Here is a 24,103-nt window from a genome sequence, read left to right as displayed (position 1 = left end):
AGACAGCAGCGGGATGATTGCAGCCACCGGCCGCAGATCCTTCTTCTTCTGCTGCTGCTGCTGCTGCTGCTGCTGCTGCGTCCCCCCCGCGCCCCCCGGCCCAGCGCCGGCGCCGCCGGCCACGCGCTGGAACCACAGCGGGGTCACGGCTGGGACAGGGACAGGGTCAGGTGTGAAATCACCATGGGTTGGTGTAAAATCACCATGGTTCGGGTCTGGAACTGCACTGGGGTCATGGCTGGGACAGGGACAGGTGTGAAATCACCGTGGGTTGGTGTAAAATCATCCTGGGTTTGGGTCTGGAACTGCACCGGGGTCATGGCTGGGACAGGGTCAGGTGTGAAATCACCATGGGTTGGTGTAAAATCACCATGGTTCGGGTCTGGAACCACAGCACGATCACGGCTGGGACAGGGACAGGGTCAGGCGTGAAATCACCGTGGGTTGGTGTAAAATCATCATGTGTTGGTGTAAAATCATCATGTGTTGGTGTAAAATCATCATGATTTGGGTCTGGAACTGCACCAGGGTCACGGATGGGACAGGGACAGGATCAGGTGTGAAATCATCCTGGGTTCGGGTCTGGATCTGCACTGGGGTCATGGCTGGGACAGGTCAGGTGTGAAATCACCAAGTTGGGGTCTGGAACTACACTGGGGTCACAGCTGGGACAGGGACAGAGGGTCAGGTCTCAAATGACCTTGAGCTTGGTTCTGGAATCGCAGCAGGGTCATGGCTGGGACTGGACGGGGTCAGGTCTAAAATCACCATGGATTCGGTTCTGGAACCACCAGGGCTCGGTTTTGGACCCACCATGGGCTCAGTTCTGGACCCACCATGGGCTTGGTTCTGGAACCACCATGGGCTCAGCTCTGGAACTGGACACGTCCCTCCCAGATGTCCCCTCATGGAATCCCAGAGTTGCTGAGGAGGTTGGAAAAAACCTCCAAGATCAAGTCCAACCTTCAACCCAGCGCTGCCGTGGAATCGTGGAAGGGTTTGGGTGGGAAGGGACCTTCAAACCCACCCAGAACACCTCCCACTGTCCCAGGTGCTCCCAGCCCAGTGTCCAGCCTGGCCAGGGATCCAGGGGCAGCCCCAGCTGCTCTGGGACCCGTGCCACCCCTGCCACGTCCCCAAGTGCCACATCCTCACATCCCTTAAATCCCCCCACGGGCAGGAAACAGAGAGGTCTTTTTGGGACATCCCCACTCCTCCTCCAGCTACAAATCCCAAATTTCTTCTCTTCCCCACCCCCTCCAGTCCTCAACTTCTCCTTGGAACCCTCTGAGATTTAGAGGAGGTTTCCAAGGGAAAACTGGGGGGTTTTCTCCTGAAAACTCCGCGTTCCTGCTGCTGCTGGATGCGTGACCTTCCCGGCAGCTCCCGCCAGCTTTTCGGGGATGTTGTATTCCGAGTATCCCAGGAATCCCAACAACTGCAGTGACACAGCCACAGGAGACTCTCAACTTTCAGTTCACGCTCCTGGCAAATTCCTCGTCCTCCTGGCTGTGGGAAAGAGCAGGAAACCTGAATCCGAGCGAGGCGAGACCGTTAAAAAAGCAGAAATCTCACGGGTTCCTCAATGCCTGGCACGGCGGGCAGGGCAGGAATCTTTGGAAAACTCCGGGAATTCGAGAGGGTGGTTATAAAGCTGAGCACAGACATCTGCACGGCCCCATTCCGCTCCAGCAGCGGCAGCTATTCCACAAATTCTTTTTAAATTTATTGGGAAAATGAAATCGCCCGTTCCCCCGCTCCAAAATCCAGGTGGAGGATAAAATCCAGCTGCAATTTTTATTTGGGATAATCCCAGGCAGCGCCAGCTGTGCCGAGGCCTTGGCTGAGACCCCAAATCCTGCCTCGATTGCCATTTAAAGGAGCCCCAGATCCCAGAGAAAACCAGGAAATCAAACCTGGAAAGTCCTGATTAAGTCAATTTAATGGCGCTGGTGGGGCCATGGTGACTTGTCCCCAGTTTGTCCCCACACTGGTCCCACAGAGGTGGCACCGAGGGGACTCAGAAGACCCAGATCCCCCTCAGGAAATCCCTGTGTCATTTTTTGGCTTTTCCCCTCCCCTCCTTCCTGTTCTCCAAGGTTTTTCCTCGCCCAGCCCTGAGTTTCCCGAGCGTTTCTGTGGCAGGTGGAAAGGGACAGATCCTCCCTGTCCTGGGACAAACGAGATCGGGGATTCCATGGAAAACCCCAGCTCCTTCTCCCGCTCCTGGATTCGTGTCCTTGGATGAGCTGCTCCTCGTGGTGGGGCTCCCATCAGGGATGGAATTCCCAGGGGATCCGGGGCTGTCCCATCCCTGGAATTGTCCCATCCCTGGAATTGTCCCAGCCTGGGATAACGGGAATTGTCCCCGGATGGGACTGGATGGGGTTTAATGTGTACTTTCCACCCCAAACCATTCCAGGGTTCTGGAATGTTCACCTGACCCACCCCAAGCCCCTCCTTCCAGCTCCGGGTTTCCCAGGCCGTGATCCTGCCTGACTTCAGGGGATCAGAGGGAAAAAAAGCAGGAAAAACATGGAATGGAGGGAAGGAGGAGTGGGAGGGCAGTGGGGCAGCCAGGACAGAGTGACCTGGCCAGGACAAATGGACACAGCCGGGACAGGGTGACCTGGCCAGGACAAACAGATACAGCCAGGCCGGGAGGGGCTGAGCCAGGGATCCCAGCCTGGAACTTTACCAGGAGCAAAACCAGGGAGTTTTGGCACATTAACACTGATTCCTCCATGGCCACAGCCCAAAAAAACTCCCACTTATTTTGGGCAGAGACAGCAGAATTCCAAGAACATCCAGGGAGGGAGGATGGAGCGAGCCGGGGATTCAAGGAGAGGGCGACATTGAGGCAGGAAAATTCCCAGAGGGAATTCTGGAGCGGATATCCCACAGATATCCCACATTCCCAACCCTCTGCTTTCCACGGAAATCCTCTCTTGGCCACACACTGACCATGGGTATCCCAAATTCCCACATTTCCCATGGGTATCCCAAATTCCCACATTCCCCACGGGTATCCCACATTCCCAACCCTTCTGTGGTCGGCGCTTCCCACCCGGACCCACCTGTGGATTCCGCCCCCATCCCTTCCCGTTTATCCCATTCCAGCCCTGCTCCGGAATCGCCTTTCCCTTCCCAATCCAAGCTGGATAAAGGACGAGCAGGGAGAGAAAGAAGAAAAATCTCCCCCACAGAACATTCCAGAGGGAATAAAACAACCCCAAAATTAATTTTTAGGGTTTTTTTTAAGGCGCGGCACCTTTTTGGGAATGCGTGCGGGAGCAGGGAAGCGAGGAAATCTGGGAATGAGGGAGAGGCGCAGGCACGGCCCCGATTCCAAACACACACACGGACGAGCCTTGGGGGAATTGGGTGAACTTTTGAACCAGAGCTGCGCAGAGACAGAGCCGAGAGCCTGTTCCCACTTTAATAAACAATTCCCTCTTTTTTTTTTTTCTCTCTCTCTTTTTTTTTTTTTCCCCTCAATTAATTAAGGTTTGGGAAGGAAAAAAAATGGCAGGAGAGGAGTAATGGAGCAGGCGGCGCGTTCCTTACAGATGGATCCTACCTTTGGCTGCTTATTAAATCTCTGCATGATTGCGCTGCAGAAAATTAATCGCATTGTTTTCCCTTTTTCCGAGGGCTCTGCAAACAGCTCGGGGAGCGCGGCTGGGCTCCCGCTCCCGCTCCTCTCCCCCTTCCCGCCCGGCAAACGCGGCTGGGATCGCGGAGCCGCGCTCGTTTCACCCAGGCTGGTTTCACCCGCGGGGTCCCAGTGCCGGGGGAAATTTGGGATTTTCGTGTTTGGGTGAGGCAGGAGCTGGTGGGAAATAGGGAAAGGGTTGGGAGAAATGTGCGGGAACAGGGGAGAGATCTGGATCCCTGCAGGGTCGGGGATGGTGGAGATGGAGCCCAGCTCTGGCTCATCCTCACCCTCATCTTCATCTTCATCCTCATCCTCATCCTCATCTTCACCCCGATCCTGATCCTCAGCTGCCTCCTCTTCCTCCTCCTCCTCCTCATCCTGATCTTCATCCTGACCCTGATCCTCAACCTCCTCATCCTCATCCTGATCCTGATCTTCATCTTCACCTTGATCCTCATCGTCACCTTGGTCCTGATCTTCATCCTCACCTTGATCGTCGACCTCATCCTGATCCTCACCCTGATCCTGACCCTCAGCTGCCTCCTCTTCCTCCTCCTCCCCCTCCTCATCCTCACCCTGATCCTCACCCTGACCCTGATCTTCATCCTGACCTTCATCCTGATCCTCAGCCTCCTCCTCCTCCTCCTCCCATCCCCAAAGGCCCCACCACGGACCCAGAGGTCCCAGTTTGAGCCCCAGGCTGGGATGGGTGAGGAGCCTGCCCGAGGCCTTTGGCCGGATTTGCATTCCCATTGTTCGGAGCGGGCTGAGCGCTTCCACAGCTGCTCCCGGCCGCTGGAATTTCCATCCAGGCCCTTTGGACACCAAAACCCGGGAAAACAATGGGGCAGGTGTGGGAGTGAGGGAAATCCCTTTGTGGACACGGACAGGGACAGGGCACGGCCCCGGTCCCAAAATAACCCCGGCAATTCCCCTGGGAATCCCCCAAGGTCAAAAATGGGGAATGAGGCCAGGTCTGGGATAGGGGGGAGCTGGGGTCACCCCAAAGGGAAAAAGGGAAAGGGGGAAAAGGGAAAAAGGGGGGAAAGGGGAAAAGGGGGAAAAGGGGGAAAAGGGAAAAAGGGGGAAAAGGGGGAAAAGGGAAAGGAGGAATGGGGAAAAGGGGAAAAGGGGAAAAGGGGAAAAGGGGAAAAGGGGAAAAGGGGAAAAGGGGAAAGGGAAAAGGAAAAAGGGAAGGGAAATGGAAATGGGAAAAGGGAGAGGAAAAAGGGGAAAAAGGGAAAAGGGGAAAGGGGAAAAGGAAAAAGGGAAGGGGAAGGGAAATGGAAATGGGAAAAGGGAAAAGGGAGAGGGAAAAGGGGAAAGGGTAAGGTGAATTGACCTTTCCCAGACCTCTCTTGGTGTTCTGAGGCAGATTCCTCACCGAACTCCATCCCAAACCTCCAGCTTCTCCTGTGGAATCTCAGGATGGGAATGAATCCCCTCTTTTCCCACTCCTCTTTCTCAATCCCTTTTTTCCTTTTCCCATTCCCTCTTTTCCCCACCCCTTTCCCCCATCCCTCCCCACCATCATCACCACTACCCCAAAACCACCAAAACCTCCCCGGGAACGACCCCCAACACCCCAAAAACCCTTCCCAGATGGAAGAACCCCAACTCCCCCAGCCCAGACCCCGCAGCCGGTCCCATCCTTGGCCGATCCTTGGCCGATCCATGGCTGTTCCATGGCCGCCGTTACCATGGCCAATCCATGACTGATCCATGGCTATTCCATGGCTGTTCTATGGGTGATCCACGACTGTTCCATGGCTGTTCCATGGCTCATCCATGGCTGATCCTTGGCCGATCCATGACTGTTCCATGGTTCATCCATGGCCGATCCATGGCTGTTCCATGGCTGATCCATGACTGTTCCATGGCTGATCCATGACCAATCCATGACTGATCCACTGCTGATCCATGGCTGATCCATGGCTGATCCATGGCCCATCCGTGGCTGATCCATGGCCGCCGTTGCCATGGCTGATCCACGGCTGATCCACGGCTGTTCCATGACTGATCCATGGCCGTTCCATGGCTGATCCATGGCTGATCCATGACTGTTCCATGGCTGTTCCACGACTGTTCCATGGCTGTTCCATGGCTGTTCCATGCCTGATCCATGGCCGTTCCATGGCCGGTCCATGGCCGCCGTTGCCATGGCTGCAAGGTGACCCCCTCGGAGCCGCGGCCGCACCAGCCGGGGGCAGCGGGGTCAGCGCGCGACCGCTCCGACCCCCGGGGTGAAAAGTTCAGGCATCCCAGGAAAAACCAATACGGCCCCGGCGTGGCCGCTTCCCGATTTATTTCCATTCCCAGCAAGCCATGCATAGAAAATCCAGATAAATCCCATTGAGCCCCGCCGGGAGCCGCCGCCCAATGGATGCAAACAGATGTCCGCAGGGAGCGGGGGCTCAATTAATATTTATTAATAATCTGATTAATCCCGCCCGAAAATCCCTTCTGCTGTTTCTACCCAGCTTTAAAAACCCGCTTTTAATTCCTCACCCTCCCTCCGGAATTTTTTATGTTTTTCCCTCGGTGTTTTTCCCGATCCAGGGTGAATTTGGGAGGATAATGAGAATTTCCAGCGTTGATGTCCCCGAGGTTTTCCCGGGATTCTGCTGAGGGATGGATCCCGTTCCCGTTCCCAGGCTGGAATTTCCACCCTTCCTGGGGCTCCTACCTCGGCAGAAGCTGCCACGAGGTGGCCACGAGGTGGCTCCTGGAGCCCTTGAAGAAAGTCCGGAATATTCCGAAGGGATAATGGGAATTGCGGCGTGGGGGGTGGGATGAGGCAACCCAGCAAATCCGGAGTTTATGGCCAAAAAATTCCTCTTTTTTTTGTGGGATGGTGGAAAGGAAAAGAAGGAAATCTGAGATATTGTATATAATTTTTGGGGTTTTTTAAAATGCCTAAAATTCCCTGGAAAAAGGGCTTTTTGTGGTCTGTTTTTTAAGGGACGGTGGAAGGGAAATGCAGGAAATTTGGGATATTACATATAAAATATTAAAAAAAAAAGATGCCCCAAATTCCCAGGAAAATGGGATTTTCTGGCTGTTTTTAAGGAATGGTGGAGGAGATAAGCAGAAAATCTGGGATATTATTTAAGAAAAAATGAGAACTAAAATTCCTTGGAAGAAGGGATGGTGGAGGGGAAAAGCAGAAAATCTGGGATATGATTTAGAAGATATTTTTTTAAAAAGGGGGTTCAAATTTCCCTGGAGGAAGGGAAGATGGAAAGGAAAAGCAGAAAATCTGGGATGTTATATAAACAATATTTTTTTAAAAAGAGGATCAAAATTCCTTAGAAGAAGAGATAATTAAAAGGAAAAGCAGCAAATCTGGGCTATTATATAAAATATATTTTTTAAAACAGGGGATCCAAAATTCCTTAGAAGAATGGATAATTAAAGGGAAAAGCAGCAAATCTGGGATATTATGTTAAATATTTTTTTTTAAAAAGATGCCCAAAATTCTCTGGAGAAAAGGATTTTTGTAACTGTTTTTAAGGGATGATGGAATGGAAAAGCAGAAAATTTGGGATGTTATTTAATAAATATTAAAGAAAAAACGGGAGCCAAAATTCCTTGGAAGAAAGGATGATGGAAGGGAAAAGCAGGAAATCTGGGATATTATATAAAAAAGTTTTTTTAAAAAAGATGCCCAAAATTCCCTGGAAAATGGGATTTTTGTGGCTGTTTTCTAAGGGATGATGGAGGGAAAAGCAGGAAAAGGGGGATTGGAAATGAAAAGGGGGATGGGAAAAGGGGGATGGGAAGGAAAAGCCGGATCCTAAACTTGACCCAACCCTGATCCCATCCCTGGGATTTTTTTTCTGGCCTTGGCTGCTGTTCCCAAGGTCGGGGTCAGGGATTGGGAATGGGGCTGGGATCGGGGTTTTGATCCATTTATCCCAACTCTAATCCAAAAACCAAATTAAAATCTTCCATTTTCCGTGGGTTTTTCCCCAAGATTTTCCCAGGTTGAGTGGGACGAGGGAATTTTCCCCCTCAAACCAAATGGAATTTTTCAGGAATTGCCATCAAGAAATTCCCAAATTTGACCTCGATTTCCCTGCAGCAGAAACTCAGGGAGGGGGAAAACTTTGAGGCAAAAAACCTCAAAAAGGAACAAAACCAAGCTTTAACAAAATAAAAAATTAATTAAAAATGAACAAGTCCACCCCAGGCTCGGGAAAATCCTGGGATTTCCTGGGGAGGGACAAAAATTCCCGAGGAATTCCCCCAAAGCGGCCCCAGACAAAGGCCAGGGTGATAAATGGGGCTCTGGGGTTAGGCCGGGGTTTAGGCCCGGTTTTATCTGAGCCGGGTAAACAGCTCATTAATCCCGAGACTAAATGAGGTGGGAATGCAAATATCGGGGGGATAAGGGCAGGGGACAGCGGAGGGGAAAGGAAAAAGGGAAAAAAATGGGATTTGGTTTACAGGGGATGGAAAATTAAAATGGGATTTGTTTATATGGGAAGGGGGAAAAAATTGGATTTGTTTTATTGGGGAGGGGGAAAATGGGATTTGTTTTGAACTATTTTCAAGGGTTTTGAATGATTTTAAAATATTTTAAAGGGTTTTGAAGGATTTTAGAGGGTTTTGAAGGATTTTAAAATATTTGAAAGGGTTTTGAATGTTTCTGAAGGATTTTAGGTAGTTTTGAACCATTTGCAAGGATATTTTTTCAGGTTTAGAAGGGTTTTAGAGAGTTTAGAACTATTTTAAAGGATTTTAAGGGGCTTTGAAGGTTTTAAAGAGTTTTAAAGGTTTTTAAAGGGTTTTAGAGAGTTTTGAAACATTTCCAAGGATATTTTTGAGGGTTTGGAAGGGTTTAAAGGGTTTTAGAGAGTTTGGAACTATTTTAAATTATTTTAAAGGGTTTTAGAAGGTTTTGAAGGGTTTTAGAGAGTTCTGAACCATTTCCAAAGATATTTTTTGGGGTTTGGAAGTGTTTAAAGGGTTTTAGACAGTTTTGAACTATTTTAAATTATTTTAAAGGGTTTTAGAAGGTTTTGAAGGGTTTTAGAGAGTTTTGAACTGTTTTAAAAGGTTTTAGAGAGTTCTGAACCATTTCCAAGGATATTTTTGGGGGTTTGGAATGGTTTAAAGGGTTTTCAGGGCTGCCACCGGCCCCGCGGCCGCTCCCCCATGGCACCCCATGCATCAGGTGTTTATCGGGGATTCCGCAGCCCTTCCCCGCTTTTGGAGGGAGTTCAGAGAGCACCGGGACTTCCCCTGCCCTAAATCTGCTCCTCCCTGGCTTCCGGTGCCTCCCGGCCCTAAAATCAGCACTGGAAAAATCCCAAAAGCCATCAGTTCCCCAATAAAGTAAACTTCCCGTTTCTCCCCCAAATTCCAGGGGATTTTTTGGGGGTTTTATGGCTTTGATCCTCTGTGGAGCAGCTCCCTTCAAATGATTAATGAATGAATGAATTAATGATTAATTAATTAATCAGGAGGTGTCTGGGGGATTTGGGATGGTTGTCTCCGGTGGGAGATATCCCTGTCCACGGCACGGGGTTGGATTTGGGGGATTTTTGGGTTTTTTTCCATCCCAAACCATTCTGGGGTTTCTGAGTCAAACCACCTGGACCCCACAGCAGCATCCAAGGGATAAATGGGATCCAAAGGATAAAATTCCCTAAATCCAGCTCAGTCCTTCCCTCCTGCACCTCTTGGGGCTGCTGAAGGTTCTTGGGATTATCCAGGCCAGGAAAATGAGGAAAAATCCCAAAAAATCTGTGCAAATCCAACGGGTTCCTGGCTGGGAAGGTGCCACAGTGAGGGGAGAAACCTGACCCTAGATCAATCCTGACCCCAAATCAGTCGCAGCCCTAAATCAATCCCAACCCCAAATCACCAATCTCAACCCCAAATCATCAATCCCGACCCAAATCTCCAATCCAGAGCCCAAATCATCAATCCCAAACCCAGATCATCAATCCCAAGCCCAAATAATGAATCCTGACCCCAAATCAACAATCCCAACCCCAAAACAGTCCCGATGGATGGGACGTGTCTGTGGTGTGGGATTGGTTTATTTGGGATGAGTTTGTGGATGGGATTTGTTTGGGATGTGTTTGTGGGGGGATTTGGGGTTTGGGGGAGGATTTGGGGGCTGGGTTTGGGTTCTTTGATGGGATTTGGGGAAAAAACGAGAGGCAGAAGCGGCGCCTGTGCGTGATCCTGGCCGGGCGCCTTCCCAAAGCCTGGTCCCAACACCCGTTCCCAATGCGCGTTCCCGTTCCCGTTCCCAATGCGCGTCCCCGGGCGCGCTCCCGACCCCGCGCGTTCCCGGCCGGCCCCACACGGGGGCGCTGCAGAATTCCGGAGCCGCCGCCGCGCCCGGAGAGACCGCGGGACCCCCAAATAAACCCTGAAAACGCCAAATAACCCCAAATTAACTCTCAATACACCAAATAACCCCAAATAAACCCTAAATACACCAAATAACCCCATTTAAACGCTAAAAATACCAAATAACCACAAATAAACCCTAAATACATCGAGATAACCCCAATTAGACCCTAAAACCACCAAGTAACCCCAAATAAACCTTAAATACACCAATTAACCCCAAACAAACCCTAAAACCATCAAATAACCCCAAATAACACCTGAAAACACCAAACAACCCCAAACAGACATCAAACCCACCAAATAACCCCAAATAAACCCTAAATACATGGAAATAACCCCAAACAGACACTAAAACAAAAAAAAAAAAATAACACAAAATAGACCCTAAAACCACAAAATAGACCCCAATTGATTCCAAAAACCCCAAATCCACCTGAACAGACCCCAACAGCCACGGGCAGGTACTAATGAGTAACCCCAAATCATGCAAACAACTCCAAATCATTGAAATAACCCCAAATCATTGAAATAACCCCAAAGAGCCCCTGACAGACACAGAGAGACCCCCCCAGACACACGGACACCCCAAATATTCCCTGACAGCCCCAAAAATCCATTGGCATCCCCAAATACCCCCCAAGACACACGGACATCCCCCAGGATCCAGTGACACCTCCGGACACCCCCAAATATCCATGGACGGCCCCAAAATCCCCCAATAAACACAGAAACACCCCAATATTCCCTGACAATCCCAAAAATCCCCCCAAAAACACGGACACACCCCAATATTCACTGAGCAACAGAAATAAGGGAATATCCAAACAGATCAAACAATATCCCAAGGGATAAATGAATATCCAATAGGATAAATCAATATCCAAAGCAATTAATCAATACCCAAAGATTGATCAACACCCAAAGGGACTGATCAATATCCAAAGGGATAAAACCATATCCAACAGGATAAATCAATACTGGAAGGAAACAGAGGAATATCCGAAGGGGTTGATCAATAACCAAGAGGATAAATCAACATCCAAAGGCCTTGATCAATATAAATAGAATAAATAGATATCCCAATCAATCAATCAATCAATGCCCAATGGGATGGATCAATATCCCAAGGGATCAATTCCCAGGAGGAATCCAAGCCAGGACAATCCCATCCCAGGGGATTTTCCCCAATCCAAATTCCTCCACCTCCAAAATTCCCGGGATTTTTGGGCAACACATCCCGAATCCAACCTGTTCCCGTGAAATTCCTGGGTTTTTTGGGAGACACCATCCCAAATCCAACCTGTTCCCATGAAAAGCAGGATTTAGGAAAGTTGGGAATTCCGGAGGTGGGAAAAGCCACACAGTCAGTCCCAAAGAAACCAGCAGCAAGGTAAGCAAGGAATAGCTGGAATTTCAGGAATATTATTTCAGGAATATTATCCAGGATTTTCGCATTTAGTGGGAATGGATGAAGCACTAAAAAACCCCAAAATCCCCTCCCAAATTCTGGGGTGGATGCATGGAAAACCCAAAGGATTCTGGGTTTATCTTTTATCTTCTCCAGAAGATAAAATCCCAAGAATTCCAAGAAACTTCAGCGACATTCCAGCATTCAAAGAAATTTTCCAGAATTCCCCAAAAAATCAGCGACTCACCCTCATCTGGGTATTCTGTGGGGAATGGGGCCCGAGGAACCCGGGAAGGGCCGAAATTCCAGCTGGGATTTTCCCTGGAGCCGTCGTGTCCGTCGTGCTCATCCGCTCCTGGATGGGAGCGACCAGGAGAGGCTGAATTTGGGGAAAATTTGGGGAATTTAGGAATTCCTAACCCCAAATATCCGCATTTCCTTCTGGTTCCCTCCAAAATTCGAACTGATTTTTGTGGGGTTTCAGGGGTTTTAGGGTCAGGGAATTCCCGCTGGAAAAACCTGGGAATGCCAGAGGCAAACCCAAATCCGTGTCCCTGTCCTCAGGTTGTAACCTTGCCATAAATCCAGGTGAAAAATAAAGATTTCCACTAAAATGGGGAATTTCCTAGGATTTTAGGGAAGAAGGGCTTGGAAATTCTTCGAGAGAGACAGGAAAAGGATAAAAACATGGATTTCCTATAAAACTTTACAGGAAAAAGGACAAAAACATGGATTTTCTGTATAAATTTACAGGGAAAAGGATAAAGCCATGGATTTTCCATATAAATTTACAGGGAAAGGGAGATAAAAACCTGGATTTCCTCAAACAAATTACCCAATCCAGGGTGTGGAAAGGATCTTTCCGCTCCTGAAATTAACCTCATATTGAATTTTCCAGGGAATTTTCCTGCTGCTCTCGGATTTTCTGGAGAGGCCGCTCAGTGCCCGGTGCTGAGATCCCTCTTAACAAAAACCCGGCGGCGATAAAAGATTTTTAATTTGGTATTAAAAATGTTTTCAATTCAACATTTGGAGGTTTTTAATTCAATATTTGTTCAGGACAGAGCGGGGCCGATAAGGGAGCGGGGGCAGCTGCTCCTCACTCAGCGCCCTCCAAACAGCCCCAAAAAGAATTTCCAGCTGCTCCTCCTGCGTTTTCCAAACCAGGGTGGGATATAAAATGATCCAGCATCAATAATCCCCGTTTTTAGGGAAAAAAAATGGGAATAATTTAAAAAAATAAGTGGGATCATAAAAAGATCCAACATTGATAATTCCCATTTTTATGGGTGGTTCCAAGCGCTGCTCAAATCCACAGGAACGGAGCTGCTTCACACTGGGAATATTCTGGAATATTCCGGAATATTCCTTCAGGATCAAAGGAATTCCTTCAGGTCCAGGTGTGGGATTTTTTGGGGATAATGAGAAAAAAAAAAAAAAATCCCACTTTTCCAGAGGCTCCTCGGGGCACTTGGGAACAGGAGCAAGGCTCCAAATGGGAAAATTCCCAGAGGGATCAGACACAGATCCAGAAAATTCCCAAATGTGGAATATCCAAGAGGGTTATTGCCATAAATTGGGGTTTTTTCAGGATGGGAAACTGGGAATTCCCCAAATCCCAAAATCTACCCAAATAAAGCTGGGCTATAAAATGATCCAACATTAATAATTCCCATTTTTGCGGGTGGTTTCAAGCACTGCTCAAATCCATGAGAACAGAGCTGCTTCTCAACACTGGGAATATTCCAGAATATTCCGGAATATTCCTTCAGGAACAACCCAAAACTCCACAGCCCATGTTCCGTAAAAACCCAATCCCGTCGTTTTTCCATTTGGATTGGCATCCTGAGGATTTCTCCCACTTTTTCCATAAAAAAATCCTGATTTGCTGCTTCTCATGGAGGGATAAATAAAGGGAATTAATGAATCCCAGGAAAAAACAAACAATTTCCATGGATGACAGGAAAAACCCTTCATTTCCCGCAGCTTTTTATGGGAATGGCAATTAAATTTCCTTGGCTTGATCAGGTGCCCAGAGCTTCATTAAACGTCTCTTAAATCCCTGGAAAAATCAATGCCAGGAGAGCTCCGGGTGGGATTTTATGAGGAGCGGAAGTGAAATCCCCAATTTTTTACATTCAAATCCAGATTTTTTACCTTAAAATCCTTTTTTTTTTGCCTTCAAACCCTATTTTCCCATTCCATCTATCCCCAGCTTACCCCACCACAATCATCCCAAAAAAATCCCATATAAACCCAAATCGGTCCATCACCTTTCGGTTTTTTGGGATGCGATCCCACCCAGAAATCCCAGAAATTCCTCCCCATATCTGTAAGGAGCCGATTTCCCAAATTTCCCAAAATTCCCAAATTTCCACACTGAGCTGCCGGACCCAGAATCCGCTCCAAGCCTCATTTCCTCCCCCATTATCATTTTTGGATGTTTTTTTTTTTTAATTATACATAATAAAGCGAATTCCCGGCATCTAAAAATGCCAAGAAAAGGGAAAAATCTTTGGGATCCAGGCTTTTTTGGGATTTTTTTTGGGACGGAGCTGCTGGAGCTTGCAGTGATTGCCAGCGCCCAGCAGGTCGGGCTGCAAGGCAGCGGCACCGGGAATGCGCCGCTGGAATTTCGCTGCCATCCCCTCCCCCAGGCACGGGGAAAACATGGAATTCCTTGGGAATATCCAAAACCTGAAAGTAATAATCCCAGGAAAGGATGGGGGGGAAAAAATTAGGAATTTCTTGGGAATACACAAAGCCAATCCCAGGAAAGGATGGGGAGGAAAAAGCAGCGGATTTTGGGCTCATGGAGAGGGGGGAATAATTTCAAATATTCCAATCTTGGCAATCCTGCAGTGGGTCAAAGTTTAGGGTGGAATGAAGAGGGAAAGCTGAAGTTTTGGGGTGGGGAGAATAATCCCAAAGGAAATTCAGCAGCTCAGGGGTTAAATTATTCCTGGATACAAAAAAAAGGGGAATAACCTGGAAAGTATTAATAATATTTACTGATTTTTGGGAAGCAGGAGGGGATGTTTCCATTGGGAAGAATCTCAGGTGAGGATAATTAATTAATTAATTAATTAAATGCTACTCCTCCCAAACTTGGGGCCTTCACAAGGCCTCCTACCAAAATAATTCTACAGAACGGGTAATAATTAATTAATAATTCTGTAAAACTCCAAGTGAAGCAATAACTAATTAATAATCAGGCAGAATTTCAGGGAAAACTGAGCAATAATTAATAAATAATTCTATAAAACTCCAAGTGCAACTGGGAAATAATTAATTAGTAATTAGGCAGAATTCCAGGTTAGTAATTAATTAATAATTCTATGGAGGGGGCAATAATTAATAAATAATTCTACACGGAATAAATAAGTCTATATATATATAGAGTATATATAGAATATATATAGATATCTATATAATATACAAAATATATACACTATATTATATATTTATAAAATATATATTATGTTAAATGTTTTATTATATATAAAATATATATTTACATATAATTTGAATATATATCTATATGATATAGAATATAGAATAAAGAATATATCTAATATATATAATTCTAAAAATAATTTTTTTTTTCTTTCCATCTCGCCCGTGTTTTGACATCTCCCGGGCCAGAGTTTGGGTGTTTATAAACGGGGGAATTCCAGGGCTGGAGATTTGAACAACTCCTTCCAAATCTCGTCAATCCCGAAGGTTTTTTCCTGCTTTTCCCCAAACACTTCATAAATCTAAGCCGGGTTTGGGAGCCTGAGCCCAGCTCAGCAAAGCCGGAGCCTCCTGGCATGAGGCAAAAAGGGCTTTTTATAAATAAAACTTCTTAAAATCACCCAGCACTCCATTAATTCCCGGACACTCCGGCTTGGCTTCAAAGGGGATCTTTGCAGCAAAAAAAGGGAATTTTGGGGTTTTTTTTGTTGTTTTAATGATTTGCTACTTGGCCTTGTCATAACTACGCGGAGCAAAAAGGCGGCGGCGGGGAGAGGGTTGGGGAAACGTGAGGTTCCGGCTGCCAGGCAGCTGTGGCTCCCTGGATTTGGGGTTTTAGAGGAAAAAGGGTTTCAAACATCTGGGTTTGGGCTTTTTTTTGGATTTTTTTGGGATTATTTTGGGATTTTTCCTGAAGGGAGTGGACAGGGATGGACATGACAGCGGCTGGGCCGCGACTCCAGCAGAATGGAGTTTTGTTCCAAGGCAGAGTGAAAAAAAGGGATCAGAAAATGGATAAAAGGAAGACTAAATAATCCCCAAAAAAGTTACGCCAAAAAATGAGGCAAAAAATTTATAAAAATATCGCCTAAACCAGGCCTACTAGCAGGCAAGGCCTACGGAGGCCTACTGAGGCCTGAGGGCCTACTCTGATTTTCTCTTTGTTAATGAATCCTTTTAATTAACAATGCTCCCAATTTTTAAATCATAATTAATCCCATTCCTATTGATTATTCCTGTCTCCAGGAGGTGAGAATTTTCTGGGGTTAAGGAACAGAGCTGGAACAAGAGGAGTTCTGGCTCCAACCCCTGCCAACGCACATTTTTGAGCCTCAATTTTCCCAAATTTCATTAAAATGGAAGAGCCATCCTCTCTCTCCTCTATGTTTTGACTGCTTCTGAATATTTTAAGGAAGGAATTCTGCTGTTCAGCAGTTCAGGGAAAACCATATGGGATGAATTTTGGACGGAAAAATAAAAGCATCGTCATCAGCTCTGTGCGAATAAATCTGGGTTTATTAATTTTACAGAATAAAGGGGAAAGTCATCGCTTTCCAAAAGCTCCTTCCAACCCAAACCATTCCCTGGTTCCCTGATTTTTGGACACTCTGGAGTGACTCCATAACCTCTCCTTGAAGACCCTCGGAGATGGAAATGTGGCCCTGGAATTTCCTGTTTTCCCAATTTCCCATGGGATACCTGGTCGGGCGTTCCCTGGGCACTCCAAGATCTCATTCCCACTAAAATTCCCAGTGGACACAGCAGGAATTCCAAATCCCTGCTCGCTCCCACATCCCAATTTTCCTACTTTTCCTTCAGCTTCCGACTCCATCCAAAGAATATTCCAGGGAACAAAAGGCTCCCTCCTCCTCCACCCTTGAAATTCCATGAACTTTCCTGATTTAAAAACCTCATTTGGAGCCTTTGATGAGCCTGGATCTTCCCTCCCTCCCATTTTTTTGTTAATTTTCCGCCCAGCTGTCCGTTGGACTTTTCCAAAGGGTGCCAGCTGCTGGATTCACGGGGAAAACAATGCTTGGGAAGCAATTAAAGCTCTGAGGCTCTGATTGGAACGGGATAACGCCGCTCCCGGCGGGAATTGCGAGGCTGCCGCGCTCCTGGCCTTGCCAGGAGGGGCTGGAAACGAGCCCTGAGCCAGGAGGGAAGCGCTGGAATTTGTTCTGGGGAAAGGAGGGATCGGAGGAGCAGGAATGGCAGGAAGGGATTTTATTCCTGGAATAAAGGATTGGAGGAGTTGGAGTGCTGGGAATGGATTTATTCTTGGAATGAAGGACTGGAGGAGTTGGAATTCTGGAAAGTGATTTTATTCCTGGAATAAAGGATTGGAAGAGCTAGAATGCCGGGAAGCGATTTATTCCTGAAGTTAAAGGATTGGAAGAGTTGAAATGATGGGAATGGATTTATTCCTGGTTAAAGGATTGGATGGACTGGAATGCTGGAAAAGGATTTATTCCTGGAATAAAGGACTGGAGGAGTTGGAATTCTGGGAATGGGTTTAATTCCTGAAGGAAAAGATTGGATAGACTGGAATGGCAGAAAGGGATTTATTCCTGGATAAAGGATTGGAGGAGTTGGAATACTGGGAATGGATTTAATTCCCAGAGTAAAGGATTGGATAGACTGGAGTGCCAGGAAGGGATTTATTCCTGCAATAAAGGATTGGAGAGGTTGGAATGCCAGGAAGGGATTTTATTCCAGTAGCTTCCACCTCAGTGGAACTCCAGGAGATCCCCATGGATCCCAACCATTCCCAGAATTCCTGGGGTTTCTGGAAAACTTCCCAGGGAATCGATGCCAGAGCCACAGAAATTGTGGGATTTGCTCTCTGGGATGGGATCCCTGCTGCGGAATTTTCCCACCCCAATAATCGCCCCCCACATCCATAAAAACTCTTTTTCCTGGGAATTTGGCCCGTGGAACGTCCCCCAGTCCAACCCTTCCCAGCTGGACTCACCTCGGGATGGGAATTCCGGGTGGTACCTGAAAAAGCAAAGGGAAAAAGAGCCGTAAAATCCCAGATTTTCCTCAAGGATCATTCCAGTCTGAATAAATGGGGATGGATGGGAGAATCTGGGAACCCAGGGAATGGGAAACACAGGGAATTCCAGGAGGAATCGGGATGGGCCAGCCCTGGAGAATCCCTGGATGGGATTTAAGACCCTTCCCAACCCTAATTCCACGGATTTCCGTCCCTTGGAGCAGATCCTTCTCCAAACACAAAAAATTCCAGCCACCTTTTTCCCCTCAAATACTTTCAAAGTCACTTCCAAGCCCAAAATATTCCAGGATTTTCACTGAGCCCATTCCCAGCAAGTGGAGGGTGATCCAAGCTCTGCCCATTCCCAAAAATAAAAATAAAAAAAGGATTTAATATGAAAAATCAGGATTCTTTCCTCTCTCCCATTTCAGGAAAATCTTGGGAATCATTTTAATCCAGAAACGGCACCAGGAAATTTGGGAATCCCACCGAGGGTTGGGAATAAGGCACAAAGTGCCCGTTCCAAGATGAGCTCTTGGACAGGGAGAAAATTTCCCAGGATATTGGGTTGGGAAGAGCCTTTTGGAGGAAAAATTGGGAATTTTTCAGGATGCTTTTGGGCCTGCTTCCCGAATTCCTCAAGGAATTTTTTCTCCATCCTGTGGCTGCTCCATTTTATCCCAAAATCCCCAAAATCCAGCCCCACACGAGGGCAGCTGGGAAAGCAGTTCCAGCTTTTCATTCCCTTTTTTTTTTTATCCTTTAATACCAATATTTCCATGGAAAATCCCAATTCTCCAACATTTAAACAGAAAAACATCAGCTCTAAGAGATCCCTGAGTTTCCCCCAATCCCAAAAACCCCAGCATTCCCAAAATTTGGGATATTTCTGCCTCCTGGACAAAGAGGAGCAGCAAAAATCCCTTTTTTTTTTCTTTTTTTTCCGGGAATTTTTGCCTCAGGAGCTTTTCCCGGCCACGTTTTAGCGCCAACATTTCCTGAATGATTTTCTGTCACTCGCAATTCCCGCTCCATGAAAGCACCAGGGCTTTGTTCCCGACCTCTGTCATTTTTAATCCCAGGAAATGGCCTAAAAAAAATGGGAAAATTGAGTTCCGTTCCCTGCCCAAGCAGCTCCGTGGAGGCAGATGGAAAAGGCCAAAAAAACCTTGGATTTTCCGGCCTTTTTCTCATTTTTTGGGATAAAAAAACAGCAAAAAAATCTGATTTCAGCTCAAGGATTTGGCTTTATTCCATGGTTGGATCATTTTTACTCTGGGAAGGAAAATTTGGGATAAAATGGAATTAGGGATGGGGGGAGGAGAGGATTTTTGGGAATGTGGAAGAGCCATGAGCTCATTTCTGCCTCTGCCAACAGAAACCTTGGATAAATCCCATAAACGCCGGATTTTGGGAGCCTTTGGATTTCCAGTAAGTTCCTCCCCAGAATTTTGCCCTTTTCCCAACATTTTACCTAAATTTGGTGTTTCCCCCACCCCTTCCTGCAGAAAACTTCATCCCAAATCCTATTTTTCCCAATTTTACAATATATACTTGGATTTTTGGGCCTGCAACACTCCAAAAATGCAAAAATTTGGGTTCAATGGGATTTGAGCAGCTGGAAAATCCCAAAATCCAAACCCACTGACCCGGATCCATAAAATCCACATTGCTTCCAATCAAATTCCCAGTTTTTCCTCATTAATTAATTAAATATTCCCAAGGGATGGGGTGGAGTGGAACCTTTGGAGCCAGGATTTTAATGTCTGGGAAAATAAATATTTTTTAAAAACCAATGATGTACAAGATTTCCAATAGGAGAAAAAAAAATGGGAGCCAGAAAAATGGGATTGGGAATTCCCCATCGGGAGAGGAACGGATTTAAACTCATTTTCCAGCTCAGCTGAGGCTCTCAGGTTTCAGGTTAATGATGGATCCAGGAGGAAATGGATGGGAAAATTGGGATAATTCCATCAGCCGGGCCGGGAAAGGCTGGAAAATTCCGGAAGGGAGCAACCCAGAAGGCTCCAAATGGAATTAGTGGTGGGAGCGAGCTCAGGGATAAAAGGGGGTGAAAATGGGATTAATTTAATTTGGATTAATATGAGAAATTCCTTCCTTAAAAGAAAAAGAGGGGAGAAAATCCCCATCCGGAATGAATCAGGAATATCAGAGAATTCCTTCCTTAAAAAAGGGGGGGAAAGTCCCATCCTGAAAATAGGAATAAATCAGGAATATCCCAGAATTCCTTCCTTTAAAAAAGAGGGAAAAATCCCCATCCTGAAATTAGAGAGTAAATCAGGAACATCCAAAAATTCCTTCTTTAAAAAAAGTGGGGGAAATTCCTGAAATTAGGGAATAAATCAGGAATATCCCAGAACTTCTTCCTTATAAAAATAAAATTAGGCAAAAATCTTGAAATTGTAGAACAAATCTGGAATGTCCCAGCACTCCTTCCTTTAAAAGATGGGGGGAAATTCCTGAAAATAGGGAATAAATCAGGAATACCCCAGAGCCCCTTCCTTATAAAAAGAGGGAAAAATCCCCATCCTGAAAATAGAGAATAAATCAGGAATATCCCAGAACTCCTTCCTTATAAAAAGAGGGGAAAATCCCCATCCTTAACCAGGCAAAATCCACCCAAAACAACGACAGCTCCCCAGAATTCTCCCATTAATCCCGAGCCTGGAACACCCACACAATTCCAAACCACGGGGGGATTCCTGCAGCGGGAGGGATGCCCGGAATGTTCCGGAATTCCGGGAAATCCAGGGGAACCCACCTGGCGCGGAGGCGCTGCAGGGAGCGCAGGATGGCGGCGCCCTGGTCCCGCGCCCGGGCGCTGAGCGGCTCCTCCCGCAAAGCCTGGCACAGGAAATCCTCGGCCTCTGGAAAACGGGAATGGGCAAAATGGGAAAATGGGAAAATGGGAAAATGGGAATGGGAAAGGGTTCAGGAAATGTGGGAATGGGAAAATTGGGAAATATAGGAAAGGAAAAATCAGGGATACGCGGCCTTGGAGAGGTAAAGCAGCCGCGGGAAGAGGCGGGAAATGTGGGAATGGCCAGAAAAATCAGGAAATCCGAGAAAGGGAAAGGGTTCAGGAAATCTGGGAATGGGAAAATTAGGAAATGTGGGAATGGGAAAGGGTTCAGGAAATCTGGGAACGGGAAAGGGAAAATCAGGATATGCGGCCTTGGAGAGGGAAAGCGGCCGTGGGAAGGGACAAGGAAGAGGGGAAGGGTCTGGAAATCTGGGAATGGCCGGGTAAGTCAGGGACACATGAAAGGGATGAGGTTTGGGGTGTTTCGGGGAGGGTTGAAGTTTTGGGGTGTTTTTGAGGCAAAAGGATGAAGTTTTAGGGTGATTTGGTGGCAGAGGGATGAAGTTTGGGGTGTTTTGGAGAAGAAGGATGAAGTTTTAGGGTGTTTGAAGGGGGGTGACAAGGTTTTGGGGTGTTTTGGAGGCAGAGGGATGAAGTTGGGGGTGTTTTAGGGAGGGATGATGTTTTGGGGTGTTTTGAGGGAGGGATGAGCACAGCGCTGCTGCAGCAGGAAATGAAAGCTGAAACCCCAAAGCCACTGAAAAGGTTCCAGCTGCTTCCTCAGCACCCTCCAAGTGTGGGGTCCACAGCGCCCACAGTTTTGGGATCAGGGAGGTCCCATGACCCCCCCAAATTCTCCTCGGGGTCAGGGAGGCCCCAGAGCCTCCAAATTTTGGGGTTGAGGACAGGGAGGCCCTAGATTCTCCTCGGGATTGGGGAGGTCCCAAATTCTCCTTGGGGTCAGGGTCAGGGCCAGGGAGGCCCCACAACACCCGAGGACCCCAAACCACCCCAGGGAAGCCCCCCCAAACCCTTCCCAGCCCCACCCCACAGCAGGATTCCCTTATGGGGCAGGAGGGGGGGCGAGGAGGATCCGTTACCTTCCAGGAGCCGCTGAATCTCCTGTGGGATCGGGGCATCCATGGCATCCATGGGATCCACGGGATCCTTGGGATCCTTGGGATCCCTTCCCACGGCGCCGCGATCGCTGTGGGGTGACGAGGAGGAAGCCACGAGGGCGGGGACACCCCAAAAACGAGGAGGAGGAGGAGGAGGAGGAGGAACCTTTGGGGTTTGGGCTCCTCCTCCTTTGAAACCCCAGCAGATCCCTGGGACCGTTCCCAGCCGTGCTGGGCCATCCCAAAAATTCCAGGTGGGAAAAGCTGGGCTGCGGCCAAGGAGCTCCAATTGGAATTCCCAGCTGGAATTTCCTCCCCGAGCTCACCTGGAGCCTCCCGGGGCTGTTCCTGCCCCCAAAATTGAGATTTCTCTGGGTTTTTCCACCCCAAAAATCCCCATGGGGAAAAAAGGGGGATGTTCTGGGATGAAATCTCCCATTTTCCTGTTTTCTGAGTGGAAAAGAGGTTGGATTTGGAAAATAATTGCCTGGGATGGGGAAAAGATGGGAAAACTCCTGGAAATGTGAAGATTTCCACATGGAAATATGCAAAATATTCCTGGAAATTTCCACATAGAAATACTCCTGGAAACCCAGAGCTGCTCTTCCAGGTGCTCCCAGGTGTTTTGGGCCACCTTTTTCTGAGAAATAAAGGAAAAAGCTCCAATTTTTTTTTTAAATCTCACCACAAACCAGACAAGGAGCAGGTGCCAGGAGGGTCCTGATATTTTGGGGTCAGGATTTGGGGTCGTGGAGCCAAAGGAGAAACCCCAAAGCAGCCCCAGGGTCCTTTTGGGGCCGTTTTGGGCTGAGATTTGCAGGGCCAGCCCCTTATAAATCCCATTTTTCAAGAAGGGGGATTTTATGGATTTCCCATAAAATTTCCAGCTGGATTTTGGGATTTTGGGGTTTTTCTTTGGGGACAGAGGGAGCACCAGGGGATTCTCCAGGTCTGGGACCCAAAACCTCGGAGCTGCGGCTGCCACGTCATTTCCAGAGCAGGGACTTTCACATCCAGCATTTCCCACCCATTTTGAGCCGTTTCTGGCCCGGATTTTAAACCCGGGTTTTGTCCCTCCCCCTTTGCCTCGTTTGGCTCGGCCCAGCTGCAGCACGGGCTCGGTTTTAGCACGAAACGGCCCCAAAATGGAGATTCTGCAGCGGATGCTGAAGCCTCAAAGCACAGGAAATGAAGCTCGGGGGCCCAGGGCAGGAGATGGAAAATCAAAATATCACAGGAGCTGCCCCTCGGTCTTTTTGGGACCTCGAGGGTTTTTTTGGGGTGAAATGTGGATTTTTCCCTGTCAAAAACTGCTCCTCAAATCTCCTGGCCAGGTAGGGCTGGGATGTAGGGAGTTGTGAGGCTTTTTTGGGAGAAAATTTAGGATTTTTCCTTGTCAGTGCATCCCTTTACATCTCCCAGCTGGGTAGGGTTTCCTAACCAGGATTTAGGGAATTCTGAGCCTTTTTTGAAGGAAAAAATGTGGATTTTTCTCCTCAAATCTCCCAGCCAGGTAAGATCTCCTGAGCTGGGATTTAGGGAATTAAAGCCAGGAAATAAAAAATAACAGAAAATAAAAATATCAAGGTAGGGTCTCAGGAAAAGGGATTTTCCCAATTTCCAGGGAAATAAATTTGTTTGGGTTTTTTTTTCTCCTTTTTGCTCTCCTTTTCCCTTTTTTTCACTTCAATTTCTGGGTTTTGGAACGGTCACAAATTTGGATTTGGGGTCAGCTGGGAAGGAGAGGGGGGAGCCTGGCGCCGTCCCTGTCCCGCAGCATCCCGAATTTGGGGACTCTGGATTCCGAGCTCCTCCCCGCGGGAGGAAATTCCCGCCTGGATCCCCCCAGGTCCCGCAGCCTGGCTGAGCTTGAGCCCTGCCGGAATCCCTTGGAAATTCAATTTCCCGGGAAACGGAGGCGGGATTGGGCGTAACCATGGAAACGGAGCTGGGGAAAACGGGAGAGGCAGAGCCCTCCCTATTCCAGTCAGGATTATCGGGAATATCGGGAGAATAATGGGAGAGGCAGAGCCCTGTTCCAGTCTGGAAAATTGGGGATATTGGGGAATAATGGGAGAGGGAGAGCCCTGATCCTGTCGGGAATACTGGGGGGGAAACGGGACAGGCAGAGCCCTTTTCCTATTTGGAAGATCAGGGGTAAAACAGGAGAGGCAGAGCCTTGTTCCAGTCTGGAATATCGAGAATATTGGGGAGTAATGGGAGAGGCAGAGCCCTGTTCAGGTCAGGATTATTGGGTATATTGGGGAATAATGGGAGAGGGAGAGCCCTGTTCCTGTCAGGAATATCGGGAATATTGGGGGAATAATGAGAGAGGCAGAGCCCTGTTCCTGTTGGGATTATCGGGAATATTGGGGGAATAATGAGAGAGGCAGAGCCCTGTTCCTGTCGGGATTATTGGGAATATTGGGCAGTAATGGGAGAGGGAGAGCCCTGATCCTGTCAGGATTATTGGGAATATTGGGGGAAT

General features: G+C 47.7%; 1 protein-coding gene across 1 annotated transcript in view; it reads right to left on the bottom strand.

Annotated features, from left to right (window-relative positions):
- SKAP1 (src kinase associated phosphoprotein 1) overlaps nucleotides 1-24,103 on the bottom strand; it is an 80,397-nt gene that overhangs the window by 40,124 nt on the left and 16,170 nt on the right. The window contains exons 2-5 of the mRNA XM_058820552.1: nucleotides 21,598-21,704; nucleotides 20,456-20,561; nucleotides 17,650-17,675; nucleotides 11,686-11,793 (exon numbers count right to left, since the gene is read on the bottom strand). Of these exons, the coding sequence (XP_058676535.1) occupies nucleotides 11,686-11,793; nucleotides 17,650-17,675; nucleotides 20,456-20,561; nucleotides 21,598-21,704 (347 nt within the window). The remainder of the gene's footprint in view (nucleotides 1-11,685; nucleotides 11,794-17,649; nucleotides 17,676-20,455; nucleotides 20,562-21,597; nucleotides 21,705-24,103) is intronic.

The sequence above is a fragment of the Ammospiza caudacuta genome, chromosome 27 (assembly GCF_027887145.1).
Source record: "Ammospiza caudacuta isolate bAmmCau1 chromosome 27, bAmmCau1.pri, whole genome shotgun sequence".
In the NCBI taxonomy this organism is placed as follows: Eukaryota; Metazoa; Chordata; class Aves; order Passeriformes; family Passerellidae; genus Ammospiza; species Ammospiza caudacuta.
The sequence above is the reverse complement of the archived record's forward strand: the minus strand, read 5'-3'. Positions and strand labels throughout refer to the sequence as shown.